General features: G+C 46.6%; 1 protein-coding gene across 1 annotated transcript in view; it reads left to right on the top strand.

Moving 5' to 3' along the window:
* Positions 1–2,819, top strand: part of LOC141111197 (CMP-N-acetylneuraminate-beta-galactosamide-alpha-2,3-sialyltransferase 4-like) — a 154,363-nt gene extending 151,544 nt beyond the window's left edge. Inside the window, exon 9 of the mRNA XM_073603281.1 lies at positions 2,361–2,819. Coding sequence (XP_073459382.1) covers positions 2,361–2,447 — 87 coding nt within the window. The 3' untranslated portion in view covers positions 2,448–2,819. The remainder of the gene's footprint in view (positions 1–2,360) is intronic.
* Positions 2,820–16,887: the final 14,068 nt, after the last annotated feature.

The raw sequence follows: 16,887 nt of genomic DNA on the forward strand, positions 1-16,887 counted from the left end.
CGTTATAGTGGAAGGTAAGTGGGGAGAGATAGGACTGAGCCGCAGAGGATCGTCTGGGAGACCAGCGCAGGAGAAACTAGCAAAGTCACACATGGCGTGCAGTGTGCGAGAAATATAGTGGAAGGTGAGTGGGAACCAGAGAGCGGGGAGGATCAGCAAACCAGAGGATCAGCAGAGTAGGGGGTTACTACTGAGTGGGGTATCAACAGAGCTGGGGGTTACTACTGAGTGAGGGATCAGCAGAGCTGGGGATTACTACTGAGTGAGGGATCAGCAGAGCTGGGGATAACTACTGAGCGAGGGATCAGCAGAGCTGGGGATAACTACTGAGTGAGGGATCAGCAGAGCTGGGGATTACTACTGAGCAGGGGATCAACGTAGCTGAGGGTTACTACTAGGGGTGCTGAAATTAATCGCTGCATCGCGATTTGGGTGTCCCCGATGCGGCATCGATGCATGCGACCGTGAACATCAATTGTCGGATGACGCCATTGCCCCGCCCCTCCCGGGAGATCGCTCCAAGCGTATCCCCTGTTGTGTACAATTCATGCTGCTCATGTGACTGCCCGGCCTGCTTCTCCCCTCCCACTTCCAGCTCCCCTCTCACGTCTCTCCTGACATCAGCGGAGAATTCTCAGACCCACCCGCTGACTGTTGCTATCAAATCAGAAGAGAGGCGGGCGGGGCTGAGAATTCCCCGCTGACGTCAGGAGAGATGCGAGAGCAGAGAGGTGGGCCGGGCAGTCACATTGGGGGTACCGATGCTCGTGGCTGATGGTCACGAAACACACACACATCCCTGTTCTGTGAGGAGAGACAGATCGTGAGTTCCCAATAGCTAGGAACCACGATCTGTCATTTCCTCTAGGTCAGTCCCATTCCCCTACAGTTAGAACACGCTGAGGGAACACAGTTAACCCCTTGATCGCCCCCTAGTGTTAACCCCTTCCCTGCCAGTGACATTTTTACAGTAATCAATGCATTTTTATAGCACTGATCGCTGTATAAATGGTCCCAAAAATGTGTCAAAATTGTCCGATGTGTCCTCAATAATGTTGCAGTGCCGATAAAAATCGCAGATCACCGCCATTACAAGTAAAAAAATAAATAAATAAATAATAGAAATGCTATAAATCTATCCCCTATTTTGTAGACGCTATAACTTTTGCGCAAACCAATCAATATACACTTATTGCAATTTGTTTTTACTAAAAATATGTAGAAGAATACGTATCGACCTAAACTGAGAAAAAATTAGCTTTTTTTTTAAAAAAAGGGGATATTTATTATAGTACAAAGTACAAAATATTGTGTTTTTTTCAAAATTGTCGCTCTTTTTTTGTTTATAGCGCAAAAAATAAAAACCGCAGAGATGATCAAATACCACCAAAAGAAACCTCTATTTGTGGGAAAAAAAGGACGTAAATCTTGTTTGGGTACAGCATCGCAGAACCGCGCAATTTTCAGTTAAAGCGACGCAGTGCCGTATCGCAGAAAATGGTCCGGTCATTCAGCAGCCAAATCTTCCGGGGCTGAAGTGAAGTGGTTAAGGGAGTGAGGTTATTTTTAATTCAAAGCGGAGTTCCAGTCCATTTTTTGTTTATTAAAAGTCAGCAGCTACAAAAAAAAGTGTATCTTCTGACTTTTAATAAAAAGACACTCGCCTGTCCCTCAATCCAGCGTTGTGGCCACCCAAACACTCCCTTCTCTCCCCTGCCTGTTCACGGCGCTGGCAATACTACTGTGGGCATCCGGCTGTGACAGCTTGCCAGGTGCGTATGTCTCACTGCGCTGTCCTGAATGGCCAGGCAATCTCTTGGGACCTGTGAAGTGGGAGCCGAAGCCGAAGTGGGAGTTCGTCGGTAATCGTGATGCATCACGGAATCGAATCGAAACGTTGACCAGATAATCGTAATCGAATTGTGAGACCAGTGAAGATGCGCACCTCTAGTTATTACTAAGTGGGGCATCAGCAGAGCTGGGGGTGCTACTGAGCAGGGAATCTGCTGAACGAGAGTACTAATGAGCTGGGGATCTGCTGAGTGGAGGTACTACTGGGCTGGGGTTCTACTGGGCCCCTTTAAAACAAATTGAAAATCAACACACAGTGCATTTGCCAAGCTTCATTAAAGCTTCAAAAGGGCATCACTGAAGTATCAAAGCACCACGATAGCATCATTGAAGCATCACAGAAGCATAGTCGAAGCATCAAAAAACACATAAAAAAAGCATGTTGAAGCGGAATGCGATTAAATGTGTGTTAACGTCAAAGTGTAAATGAGCCCTTAAAACAATCCGCATCTCTTTTCTTTGGTCACGTTTTCGTAAGTCATTTGATTTAGATACTGTTTGTGTTTCAGAAATCTGCACACAAAATACCCCTGGAAGCAATCGCAATAAGAGCCCTTCTTCAGCATAATGTCGTTCAAAATGTGACCTACTTCTGAAGAATGTCGTCTAGAAGAGCAGGGAATAACACATCCATACCTAAACACATTGTTCTAGACTGAACAGTGCCCAGAACCAGTGAACATGACTACAAAGACTGAACTTGCAAAAAAGGACAAGACATTACTTCTAAGTGGCTAAGAGCTGCATGTGGCCAGGCTGCACTTCTGCTCTTTTTGTTAATGATATCCAACAAGCTTTATTGCAAGTAGTACAAACTCAAAATGTTAGGCTGTGGCACATCACTCATTGCCAGGTGACAGTTTTTTTTCCAATAGGAGTTTAATCAAAAGGTGTACGAGCTGCAAGACTGCCTGATCCTGTAACATTTTTATATATAAAAACAGTAACATAAGAGATTTCAGTTGATTTGCTGCATCAGTCCTATGTTATAACAGTGCTTATGTTAGTCCACCAGATTCAAGACCAACACAAATGTGTTCCTACACATATAAAACTTGATGTGATGACAATTAGTGAGTGTCACTCAGGAGATAGCAGGTGATCCTAAACGGTTGGTTCAAGCATGCACCAAACACCAAGATCTTCATCACGTGAGGCACACTCCCCCAAGGGATATGATGAAACGCGTCAGTATGTGACCTCCACGGCGTCAGGAAGCGACGTTTGCGTCTCACCGTCAAATAGACACTATCAGGAAGTACACAGCGTGGCTGTGGAATCCCCATAGACACTATACTGAGCAGCAGACCAGTGATTTTTGCTTTATTGATTTTAATAGTGAGGGAATGGTGTTGTGTTTTAACTGCTTGACGACCAGCCGCCGTCATTTTACTGCAGCAGGTCGGCACGCAAACCGTCGTAGCTATACGTCGGCTCGTGGGATCGGGATAACAGGTGCGTGCACTGCGGGGGTTGCCGATGCTCGTGGCTGATGGTCACGGTGACCGTCGGGCACGAGCGATCGCGAGCATGAGAGACAGAACACAGAAGTGTGTGTGTAAACACACAAATCACTGAAATCCCTGTTCCGTTCTGAGAGGAGTGACAGATCGTGTGTTCCTATTAGCTAGGAACAGCGATCCGTCACTTCCTCTAGTCAGTCCCCTCCCCCTTCAGTTAGAAACACACACTAGGGAACACAGTTAACCCCTTCCCTGCCAGTGACATTTTTACAGTAATTTGTGCATTTTTATAGCACTGTTTGCTGTATAAATGCCAATGGTCCCAAAAATGTGTCAACAGTGTCCGATGTGTCTGCCATAATGTCACAGTCCCGTTAAAAATCGCAGATCGCCGTCATTACTAGTAAAAAAAAAAAAATAATAATAATAATAAAAATGCTATAAATCTATCCCCTATTTTGTAGACGCTATAACTTTTGCGCAAACCAATCAATATACGCTTATTGCAATTTTTTTTAACAAAAAAAAGTAGAAGAATACATATTGGCCTAAAGTGAAAAAAAATTAGCTTTTTTTAAAAAAAAAAAAAATGGGGCTATTTATTATAGCAAAATGTACAAAATATTGTGTTTTTTTCAAAATTGTCGCTATTTTTTGTTTATAGCGTAAAAAATAAAAACCCCAGAGGCGATCAAATACCACAGAAAGCTCTATTTGTGGGAAAAAAAAGGACGTCAATTTTGTTTGGGTGCAGCATCGCACTACCGGGCAATTGTCAGTTAAAGCGACGCAGTGCCGAATCGCAAAAAATGGCCCGGTCATTCAGCAGCCAAATCTTCTGGGGCTGAAGTGGTTAATAAAACATGTGAAACAGGATTACACAATTTTGGAATCTGTCTGTTTTTATGATTACATCTAACCGGAGCAGTTCACACTGTCCAGAACCTCCCTGCAAAACCGATGACTTTTCTTTACAGTATTAAGAGGATTTACTTTAATGCTTGAGATATTCTGAGCTCTGGTGAGTGTAACCCTTTGGGGGAGTGTGCCTCACGTGGTGAAGATCTTGGTGTTTGGTGGTTTGGTGCATGCTGGACCAACCGTTTAGAATCACCTGTTGCTATCTCCTGAGTGTCATCACATCAAGTTTTATGCGTGTCGGAAAACATTTGTGTTGGTCTTGAATCTGGTGGACTAACATAAGCGTTGTTATAACATAGGGCTTATGCAGCAAATCAACTGAACTCTCTTATGTAACTTTTTTTGTATTTTACTTGAAATTTAAAAAAGCAGCTTTTTTATTTCCGTTTGATTATTGAATTAAGGGGATTTGCATAAAAGTGATAGAACTTTTTCCATCCATTTGATTACTTACAAGTAACTTGGCGCTGAGTAGTGTAGGTAGGCCATATTTTTACACTTTTATATATGTTTAATGAGGTGCACATGGAAGGCACAGGGCCCTTGTCCCAAATCTGAACAAGGAAAACCCTGTCTTTATAGAAAAAGGTTGTCAACCTTGAGTTACTTATGTAAAAAGAAAGGAAAAAAAAAAAAGGACAACAGGATTTGGTGTATGTGTTATTTATGTCAGTGATGGGAAAATGTAAAAGGGAAGATCAAGAAAGAATAAGAACTGGTTTATCTTGTACAAACGGTAATGTGAATTAAATAACTACTGTCTTTCTCTCTTGATAATGTATTTATTCTCTCAGAAACATAAAAAAAAAGAATAAAAACTGTTTGAGCTTAGCATTCATTCCAGAATAAACAGATGAACATTTCTAAGATTTCTTGTCTCTGGAAGTTGTTCCAGGAGAATGCTGGGCTGCAAGCGACCAAGGAATTCACATAAATAACACTTTCTCTGAGCTAACTGGGTAATGTTGTTAGAGATACTAAAAAGGCAAACTAGATGCTCATTTTTCTGCACCTCCAGTTCCTATGTTTTTGTGCATAGCTTTTTAGCTGCAATTCTTCCATGAAGACCACATATGGCCAGACTTCTCCGAACATTAGATGGGTGTACCTGGGTCCCACTGCTTTCTGCCAGTTCTGTGCTGATGGCATTGGTGGACATCTCTCCGATCTCAAAGGGAAGTGAGCATGATGTGTCTTTCTTCTGCTGCATTATTTCCTTGGCCAGTCTCTGTGTCTACAGTCCTTAACGTTGCCCCAATCAATGGTGTCTTCAATGGTGAGAAACACACCAGATACTTACCCATCATGCCATACCATCAGGGAGGTGTCTGAGCGGCCCCAAATGTATTTTGCAGCAGGACAACAACCTCAAACACACACACACACGTCATCAAGAATGATCCTCAGTGTAAAGAAGAACAAGGAGTCCTGGAAGTGATTATTTGGACCCCACTGAGCCCTGAGCTCAATATTATGGAGTCTGTCTGGAATTACATGACGAGACAGAAGGATTTGAGGCAGTGTACATCCACAGAAGATCTGTGGTTAGTTCTCCAAGATGTTTGGAACAACCTACCCGCCGAGTTCCTTCAAAAACTGTGTGCAAGTGTACCTAGAAGAATTGATGCTGGTTTGAAGCCAAAGGGTGGTCACACAAAATACTGATTTGATTTAGATATTTCTTCTGTTCAATTAAAAAAATATATTTTTTGAGAGCATTCTTACTTCACAGCATTTCTTCGCCCCTGCCTAAAACGTTTGTACAGTACTATACAGTGGGGCAAAAAAGTATTTAGTCAGCCACCAATTGTGCAAGTTCTCCCACTTAAAAAGATGAGACAGGCCTGTAATTGTCATCATAGGTATACCTCAACTATGAGAGACAAAATGTGGAAACAAATCCAATCACATTATCTGATTTTTGAAAGAATTTATTTGCAAATTATGGTGGAAAATAAGTATTTGGTCACCTACAAACTGTCAGGTCACCTTGAGGCTAGGTGACAGATACTAAGCCCTGCAACGGATCATCTGCGGGTAGCGGCACATCAGCCGGGTCCATGGCTGATCAAACTGTCAGGTCACCTTGAGGTTAGGTGACAGATGCACACCGTTGGGATCAGGAGTGCACCGCAAGGTTGTGGACCCTACGGCTGACTGCTGCAGATGGGAGTCAGGGTGGTAAGGAAGACAGGGCCGCTGGAACGCCAACACAGATCCCACCAGGGTAAGAGCGCAAGATTCCCCGGGGTGCGGAGTCTAAGAGCCAGCAGGTGTTCACCAGAGCCTCTAGTGGTGAGGATGGACTGGGCTGCAACTGGCTCTAGGGCGCGACCCCCAGCTCACACCCACAGTAGGGAACAGGAGGATAGGGATAGTAAGGGAATAAGCCAAGGTCGGGGCCACAAGCAGACAAGGACAACAGAGTTCACGTCAAAGGTCAGGGTCACAAGCAGACAGGGAAAGTCGGGGACAGGCCAAAGTCGGTAACTGAAATCAGACGTAGGAAACACAGCAAGTAAACACAAAAGCTAACACACAATGGTTGATCAGCACTGCTGGCTTGCAGTGCACAGGTTAATATAGGGTTCCCTGATAGGGCCTGGGGTGGGGCCATGCTTAGAGGAGAGGTTATAAAACCAGCCAGGTGTGAGTGGCTGGCCTCAGTCTGAACACATGAGGAGAAGGTAAGCTGACAGAGAAAGATTACTGCATAACCATGACAGTACCCCCCACCTCTTATGAGGCCTCCCCCTTCCCCGCCTGGGCCCTGGCTTAAAAGGAAACTCCAGATGAAACCTCCTCAACAGACGAGGCGCAAAGATCTAAGATGCAGTGATCCAAGACCTCTCATCAGGACCAAACCCTTCCCAATGTACGAGGTACTGAAGAATGCCTCTACGGCGACGGGAATCCAGAACTTGACTAACCTCGTACTTAAGATTATCCTCAGAGACCAAAACCGAGGTAGGGAGAGGACTTATTGAGGGCTAAAGGCTTCTTAGGAATGGGTAAAGACATAAGAAGACCATCAGGAGTCTGAGCAGGGTCCCCCAGACCCTTAAAGATGAGCTGGACATCCAGCACAGGATCATCAGACTGGGCAAAAGTCAGTGGATCCCTGAGACCAGGTTGGTTAGAAAGTGATGTGTCACAGAAGTCAAACTGGATAGTTTCACTGGGCATAGGCTGAACTGGTGCAGAGGCTGACTGAACAGCATTGCCAGGTGCAGCGACCACCAGAATCGCATCACAGGATGTAGTGACTGTGAAACTGGTGGACGAGTCAGCCTGGGTGTGCGTCCAAGGGGGTCCAGGAACAGGCAAAGGTAAGTGACCGTGCAAACTGGAGTGAATGATCGGCTCAAGTTCACAGGTGGGCTCCTCATCCAGAGTGCCACATGACCTAGAGAGTGCCTCAGCCCGACTATTGCAGGAGACATTCCAGAAATCGCTATATGCAGCGGGAAGAGCAGAAGATACTGGGATGGTGGCAACAGGAAGTTTCTCTTTTGGGGTAACCTTGAGTAGGCAGGAAGAGGAACAGGAAGAACCCCAAGCCAGGATCCGTCCAGCAGTCCAATCAATGTATGGAGAATGGAACCATAACCAAGACCTAATAAGATAGGAGATGAAGCCTTAGGTAAGACTAGGAAGGATATCCACTCCTACTGACATCTTAACAGGGAGGGTCTGGAAGCAGATAGGACCCCCTGGGAGAACAGTGCCATCAATCCCCAAGACCACCAATGGCGTTGAAAGGGGCAAAAGGGTAAGTCTCATGGAAGATGCAGCTTCCCAATCCATGAAATTGCCAGCGGTTCCAGATTTCAGATGTGCCGAGAGCGAACGAGAGGAAGCGCCGACATGAAGGAACACAGAAAGAAGAAGATGATATATTTCAGGGACTAATACTCCACCTTCCAGATGTATTAACCCCGATCGTTTTTCCGGACGAAGAGAACAAGTGTCACGAAAATTACCTTTGGCCCCACAATAGAGGCACAGGCCCAGAGTTCTGCGCCTAGCGCGTTCTTCAGGAGACAACTTGGTCCAGTCCAGCTGCATAGGTTCCTCAGCGTGCAGGGGGTGCTCCTCGGATCGAAGAGAAGGGACTGGGAGCTCAGGCTGCCTAAGGAAGGGGGAGTGCTGGCGCCTTTTTTCCAGGGCCCTCTCCTGAAAAGGAATATCGATCTGGTTACACAAGGTGATGACACCGTCCAGATCAGCAGGAAGGGATCTTCCTGCTAATTCATCCTTCACTCTATCAAAGAGGCCATGTAAAAAGGTTGCAACTAGGGCCTCATTATTCCAGCTCAATTCAGCTGTGAGGATACGGAACTGAAGAGCATACTGTCCCACAGAAGCAGACTCTTGACGGAGACGTAAAAGAGCGCTAGCCGCTGAGGAGACGCGACCTGGTTCCTCGAAGGTATTCCGAAAAAGTTTCAAGAAATCAGACAGGCTAGAAACCACTGGATCATTCAGTTCCCACAGAGGAGCAGCCCAAGCTAGCGCCTCGCCGGACAGGAGGGATATAATATAGGCTACTTTCGTCCGATCGGACAGGAAGTTTTGGGGCTGAAGTTCAAAATGAATTGTACACTGGCTAAGGAAGCCCCTGCAAGGCTTGGAGTCCCCAGAGAAACGGGCCCGAGCTGGCAGTTGTAATGAATGTGTGGCTGCGACTGGTGCGATAGGTGCAGCAGCAGATTGAGGTTGAGGTTGTTGAACCGGGGGTCCTAATGAGGCCTGAACCTGTTCAAAATAGGATGCCAAATCCTGAAGGAATCGCATCACTTGGGTCTGATGCGATTCCTGGGTCTCAAGTCTGCGAACTAAGCCCTGCAACGGATCATCTGCGGGTAGCGGCACATCAGCCGGGTTCATGGCTGATCAAACTGTCAGGTCACCTTGAGGTTAGGTGACAGATGCACACCGTTGGGATCAGGAGTGCACCGCAAGGTTGTGGACCCTACGGCTGACTGCTGCAGATGGGAGTCAGGGTGGTAAGGAAGACAGGGTCGCTGGAACGCCAACACAGATCCCACCAGGGTAAGAGCGCAAGATTCCCCGGGGTGCGGAGTCTAAGAGCCAGCAGGTGTTCACCAGAGCCTCTAATGGTGAGGATGGACTGGGCTGCAACTGGCTCCAGGTCGCGACCCCCAGCTCACACCCACAGTAGGCATCAGGAAGATAGGGATAGTAAGGGAATAAGCCAAGGCCGGGGCCACAAGCAGACAAGGACAACAGAGTTCACGCCAAGGTTCAGGGTCACAGGCAAACAGGGATAGTCGGGGACACGCCAAAGGTCAGGGTCACAAGCAGACAGGGAAAGTCGAGAACAGGCCAAAGTCGGTAACTGGAATCAGACGTAGGAAACACAGCAAGTGAACACAAAAGCTAACACACAATGGTTGATCAGCACTGCTGGCTTGCAGTGCACAGATTAATATAGGGTTCCCTGATAGGGCCTGTGGTAGGGCCATGCTTAGAGGAGTGAGTGGCTGGCCTCTTAGTCTGAACACATGAGGAGAAGGTAAGCTGACAGAGAAAGATTACTGCATAACCATGACACAAACAAGCAAGATTTCTGGCTCTCACAGACCTGTATCTTCTTCTTTAAGAGGCTCCTCTGTCCTCCACTCATTACCTGTATTAATGGCACCTGTTTGAACTTGTTATTAGTATAAAAGACACCTGTCCACAACCTCAAACAGTCACACTCCAAACTCCACTATGGTGAAGACCAAAGAGCTGTCGAAGGACACCAGAAACAAAATTGTAGACCTGCACCAGGCTGGGAAGACTGAATCTGCAATAGGCAAGCAGCTTGGTGTGAAGAAATCAACTGTGGGAGCAATTAGAAAATGGAAGACATACAAGACCACTGATAATCTCCCTCAATCTGGGGCTTCACGCAAGATCTCACCCCGTGGGGTCAAAATGATCACAAGAACGGTGAGCAAAAATCCCAGAACCACGCGGGGGGACCTAGTGAATGACCTGCAGAGAGCTGGGACCAACGTAACAAAGGTTACCATCAGTAACACACTTTGCCGCCAGGGACTCAGATCCTGCAGTGCCAGACGTGTCCCCCTGCTTAAGCCAGTACATGTCCAGGTCCATCTGAGGTTTGCTAGAGAGTATTTGGATGATCCAGAAGAGGATTGGGAGAATGTTATATGGTCAGATGAAACCAAAGTAGAACTGTTTGGTAGAAACACAACTCGTCGTGTTTGGAGGAGAGAGAATGCTGAGTTGCAACCAAAGAACACCATACCTACTGTGAAGCATGGGGGTGGCAACATCATGCTTTGGGGCTGTTTCTCTGCAAAGGGAACAGGACGACTGATCCATGTACATGAAAGAATGAATGGGGCCATGTATCGTGAGATTCTGAGTGCAAACCTCCTCCAATCAGCAAGGGCATTAAAGATGAAACGTGGCTGGGTCTTTCAGCATGACAATGATCCCAAACACACCACGCGGGCAACGTAGGAGTGGGTTCGTAAGAAGCATTTCAAGCTCCTGGAAGTGGCCTAGTCAGTCTCCAGATCTCAACCCCATAGAAAACCTTTGGAGGGAGTTGAAAGTCCGTGTTGCCCAGCGACAGCCCCACAACATCATTGCTCTAGAGGAGATCTGCATGGAGGAATGGGCCAACATACCAGCAACAGTGTGTGACAACCTTGTGAAGACTTACAGAAAACGTTTTACCTCTGTCATTGCCAACAAAGGATATATAACAAAGTATTGAGATGAATTTTTGATATCGACCAAATACTTATTTTCCACCATAATTTGCAAATAAATTCTTTCAAAAAATCAGACAATGTAATTGTCTGGATTTGTTTCCACATTTTGTCTCTCATAGTTGAGGTATACCTATGATGACAATTACAGGTCTCTCTCTCATCTTTTTAAGAGGGAGAACTTGCACAATTGGTGGCTGCACTGCGCAATTATGCACAGGCTAAAACTAAAATCCCTGCATCTATAGCCACCAACATTCTAACACTAACCTATCTAGCCCTGAAAAGAAAAAATCTGTATGCATACCTTTTCTGTAGGGGCAATCTGACCCGATCTCCAGCCGCAGAAGCTCTGCAGAGGAAATGTCTGACAACGGCTGTGAAATGAATGGGAATTTACATCACCCAAAGAGTTACTACGGGGCTTCCATTGACGGACTTGTCCTCTGCACCCACAAACACAGCGAAAGCCACAGCTGACAGCTCATCATGAGATCAGAGCTTCCGCCACTAGAGATCAAGTTGGATCGCCTGCAGAAAAGGGATGTATACTGATTATTTTCTTTTTAGGGCTAGAGAGGTTAGTGTTAGAATGTTGGTGGCTATAGATACAGGGATTTTAGTTTTATCATGGACATCCACTTTAACAACTGTTAAGGGGGGGGGGACATGAAGGACATGAAGTTAAAGTAATTCTCCCCAGGTGTTTACCCACTCTCTACTCTAGGCTTTGGATACATTTTAACCATTGCTCTCTTCCCCTTCCCCCTCTTTTTTTTTACCACCATCAATATTCCCAACTTGTCATTTTATTTTACATTAAAGAGGTACCGTATTAAACCAAAAATGTAATATATTGCAGTTTACCAATCATTAGATGTGGTGGTGTTAGATGTACTAGCAGATTTAGATACACTAACAAACTGAAGCCAAACTCCAGCTAGCTTATAAGTTACAGGAAAGTTTTTTTTTCCTTTTGGGACAGCAAGCACCCCCCCCGTGTTTAACAGTTTGTCTCAACCTTCTAACTGCTACATCTGCAAGACAGCTTGTACTGTTGAAAAACATCAAACCTACTGGGTGGATCACCAGATGAAAATAAATGAAATGCCTAAAAACAAAAAAAAACAATAAACGTAGATGTATTTTCAGCCTTGTAGAAAAAGTATCCTCTTCAACATATCCGAATAAGCAGCTTAAAGGATTACAAATATTAGGGATTTGGAGAGTTGTGCTAGTGAAGTTAGTGAAGTTAGTGATCTCAGACCAATAAGCTCTAATACACGAGCATTCCCAAACCATATGGTAAAATGAGCCTACATTACCAGTACATTTAGAACAGTTGGGAGATGAAATCCTCCCCAATCAAAGTGAACATAGGGAGTTTAGTAAGATCGATGGAAGAATTTAATTTGCAGTATCTTGGGTCGAGATAACCATAGGGGATTGTAAGGGTAGGACTTCCTGACACACTTCCTCTGTGAAATCAGACATATCTCATATCGTTTAAACTGACAAAGTCTGTTCATGGCACTTGGTAGTACTGTGTATCAGAGAGTTATAGCAAGTGAAAATAAGTTTAGAATGATCTGATTGAGAAAGCATCTGCTCAAGCTGGGAGAAGTGGAACGATACATATTAGTCAGCCCGAACTGAGCAGCAGACGTATGTCGTATCTGCAAGTATCTAAAGTAAGCGGTGTCCAGTATGCGGTAATCTCGGTAAAAATATGCAAAAGATTTAAAAGACCGCCCTGCAACTCTAAAAATGTAACTGTATGCATGGTCCTCCTTCAGGACTATGACTCCCAGAATGCTCCGGACGGGACATACTAAAAAGGAATGAGAGAAAGAAATGCACATAGAGAGTTAATGCTATGGTCAAAACAGCAACTGCTGCCATATTGTGGGCAAAGTTCTGCATTTCCAGTAACCATGCCCAGTGTTACAACAGGAAATAGGTCAAACGATGGATTAAATGAATGTGTTAAAGAAATGCAGTCAAACAATGCACAAATAATTCAACAAGCAAATAAACAGATTTAAGGATACCATACTAGGTAAATGAGTACTGTCCTATAAACTGGCAGTAAATTTAACTATAGAAATGTTAAATTAAACTATAACTAATGCAATTAGAATTTAGGCAACTAAGGAAAATAAAGGTCCTTGCGTGCAAACTATGGAAACAGCCCTAATAGTGTGTGGGCATATGTGTTCCTGACTAATGAGCAACCTCTGGAAGTAACAACAAAGTACCTGGCTCCTAATTGTCAGGATTGGCCGGCTTTTACTGGGGCCCTTCTGTAGCTAGTACACATGTGGCTGTCCCTTTAAAAGTGTGCAGCAGATGGCTAGAGGGCTGCTGAACAAGAGGGGGTCTCTCCTGCCTTACCTGTGTCAATATTGGGATAAACATATTCCGCTCACCCCCCTCCTGATACACAGGCATCCCGTCCAGATCACCTGGTGGTCTGGAGTTCTCTAAAGTTAGGATCCAGAGGGCTCAGTCTTTCTGCAGATTTGGCCCTCCACGAGTCTCAGTCTGTCAGCTCAGGTATAGGCAACTCATGGCAGTGGTTCTCTCAGCTGTGTAGGCACAGCAAGTTGTGGCTCAGTCCTCAGGCTCTTGTGGACACAGCAAGAGCCCCGGCCTCTGTGCAGGCTGAGTAGCCCAGCTTCCTCTCAGCAAAGACCTCTCAATTAGGAAAAGTCCTGCAAGCAGCATCTTTCGGGCAGTGCGGGAGCAGAGTACACACTGCTCCCCCACCCCCCCTGCCATTGGAATCAATGGGCACCGCTGCCGGAGCGACTGCAAAGCGATTCAGCAGTGGTGTTATGCGGGTGCTTTTAACCCTTTATTCGGCCGCTAGCGGGGGTTAAAAGTGCCCTGCTAGCAGCCGAAAAGCGCCACTATTACAATGGTAAAGAGCTGCTAAAATTAGTGACACTTTACCACTAACGCCCCCCCCCCCAGTGTGAAAGTAGCCATAATTTTTTTTTTTTTCCAACATCTTTTATTATTATTAAATTTTGGTACAAAAAAAAAAAGAAATTTCAATACAGTTTAATAACATACATTTCATCACCCAAACACTTTCTTCTCTACAACTAGATACAAATTGCCTCTAAACGTTTTAAACTGTTTAAAAAGTAGCCTTAATCGAAGGGGACGCAGTGGCTGTACGAACACAGCCTCAGGTCCTAATTTGGCAGGTGTGCATGAGTAGCTATAAGGCTGGGTTCACACTGGTCCGACAAACGCTCCGACATTGGGAGCTCATGTCGTATGACCTGTGAAATTCAATGTTTCCCTATGGGAGCCGTCCTAACTGGTCCGACACAAGTCGTTCAGACTTTAGAAATGCTCCCTGTACTACTTTGGTCTGACTTTGATCCTATTTCAGCCCATTGACTATCACTGAAGTTGGATCAAAGTCGGATCGCCGTCTTGCATGATCCGACTTCGGCATGCGACTTGTGCTCAGATGATCTTGAGGGGGAACTCCACGTCAAATTTTAAATAAAAAAACGGCATGGGTTCTACCTCCAAGAGCATACCAGGCCCTTGGGTCTGGTATGGACCTTAAGGGGAACCCCCTACACCGAAAAAACGGTGTGGGGGTCCCCCCCAGATCCATACCAGACCCTTATCCGAGCATGCAGCCCGGCCGGTCAGGAATGGGGGTGGGGATGAGCAAGCGCCCCCCCTCCTGAACCGTACCAGGCTGCATGCCCCCAACATGGGGGGTGTGGTTGCTTTGGGGCAGGGGGGCGCCCTGCGGGCCCCCCCACCCCAAAGCACCTTGTCCCCATGTTGATGAGGACAAGGGCCTCTTCCCGACAACCCTGGCCTTTGCTTGTTGGGGTCTGCGGGCAGGGGGCTTATCGGAATCCGGGAGCCCCCAGATCCCGGCCCCCCACCCTTTGTGAATGAGTATGGGGTACATTTTACCCCTACCCATTCACCTAGGGAAAAAAGCATCAATGAAAAAACACAGTACACAGGTTTTTAAAGTAATTTATTAGGCAGCTCCGGGGTCTTCTTCCGACTCCGGGGGTCTCTCCGGTGTCTCCTCCCAGTGTCCTGATCTTCTGCCGGCTCCTCCGCTATCTTCTGCAGCTCTTTTACTAGCGGCGGCCCGGACTTCTGCCTTCTTGTCTTCTTCCCTCTTCTTCCAATGTTGACACGACGCTCTCTCCAGCTGGAATGCTCTCTGAGCGCTCCGCAATGGACTTATATAGGCGGTGACACCGCCCCCTTATGAGGTCACTGTCCCGAGGCATGCTGGGACTGTGCTGTCATAAGGGGGCATGGTCAACATCACCCAGTGACCACGCCCCCTAAAACGTCAAAGTCCCAGCATGCCCGGGGACTGTGACGGTATAAGGGGGCGGGGTCACCGCCTATATAAGTCACATCGGAGCGCTCAGAGAGCATTCCAGTCGGAGAGAGCGTCATGTTAACATGGAAAGAAGACAAGAAGACAAGAAGGCAGAAGGCAGAAGGCAGAAGGCAGAAGTCCGGGCCACCGCTAGCAAAAGAGCTGCAGAAGATAGCGGAGGAGCCGGCAGAAGATCAGGACACTGGGAGGAGACGCTGGAGAGACCCCCGAAGTCGGAAGAAGACCCCCGGAGTCGGAAGAAGACCCCCGGAGTCGGAAGAAGACCCCGGAGCTGCCTAATAAATTACTTTAAAAACCTGTGTACTGTGTTTTTTCATTGACACTTTTTTCCCTAGGTGAATGGGTAGGGGTACGATGTACCCCATACTCATTCACAAAGGGTGGGGGGCTGGGATCTGGGGGCCCCCTTATTAAAGGGGGCTCCCAGATTCAGATAAGCCCCCCGCCCGCAGACCCCGACAACCAACGGCCAGGGTTGTCGGGAAGAGGCCCTTGTCCTCATCAACATGAGGACAAGGTGCTTTGGGGTGGGGGGCACGCAGGGTGGCCCCCTGCCCCAAAGCACCCACCATGTTGAGGGCATGCGGCCTGGTACAGTTCAGGAGGGGGGGCGCTCGCTCGTCCCCACCCCCATTCCTGACCGGCCGGGCTGCGTGCTCGGATAAGGGTCTGGTATGGATTTTGGGGGGGACCCCCACGCCGTTTTTTCGGCGTAGGGGGGTTCCCCTTAAGGTCCATACCAGACCCAAGGGCCTGGTATGCCCTTGGAGGGGGAACCCATGCCGGGTTTTTTATTTAAAATTTGGCGCGGAGTTCCCCCTCAAGATTCACACCAAACACAGTGCCGGGCATTGGCTGGGATCCAAGTCGGATCCCCGTTCATTGAAAGTCGGACGCATGCCGGCTTCATGTCGCAGGGCAAAGTCGGATCCAAAGTAGGACGGCTGTCGTGTCGCACCAGTGTGAACCCAGCCTGAATGCACACTACTATCTTTGTTCAGGGCTTTACACCCGCACCCATACGCCTGTCAAATTAGGACCTGCAGCTGTATTTGCACAGCTACTGCACCCCCGTAGAGTAACATAGGCTGCCAACACATAGCTCCAGGCGGCTCAAGCCACATTAACAAACCATTGATTTGCACCGTACAGGCCACAGCGCCCAAGATCTCATACATATATACATACACACACACACGTTTAGCAGGAATTTTGGTGTGTTTGCATCCACTAATAATTTAGTGTATTTTTAAGCGTATATTGATTGGTTTGCGCAAAAGTAATAGCATCTACAAACTATGGGAAAGATTTATGGCATTTTTATTATAATTTTTTTTTTTTTTTACTAGTAATGGTGGTGATCTGCCATTTTTAGCGTACTGCGATCAGACACTTTTGGGGACCATTGACATTTATACAGCGATCAGTGCTATAAATATGCACTGATTACTGTATAATTGTCACTGGCAGGGAAGGGGTTAACACTAGGGGA

Source organism: Aquarana catesbeiana, linkage group LG10, assembly GCF_042186555.1.
Source record: "Aquarana catesbeiana isolate 2022-GZ linkage group LG10, ASM4218655v1, whole genome shotgun sequence".
NCBI classification, from domain to species: Eukaryota; Metazoa; Chordata; class Amphibia; order Anura; family Ranidae; genus Aquarana; species Aquarana catesbeiana.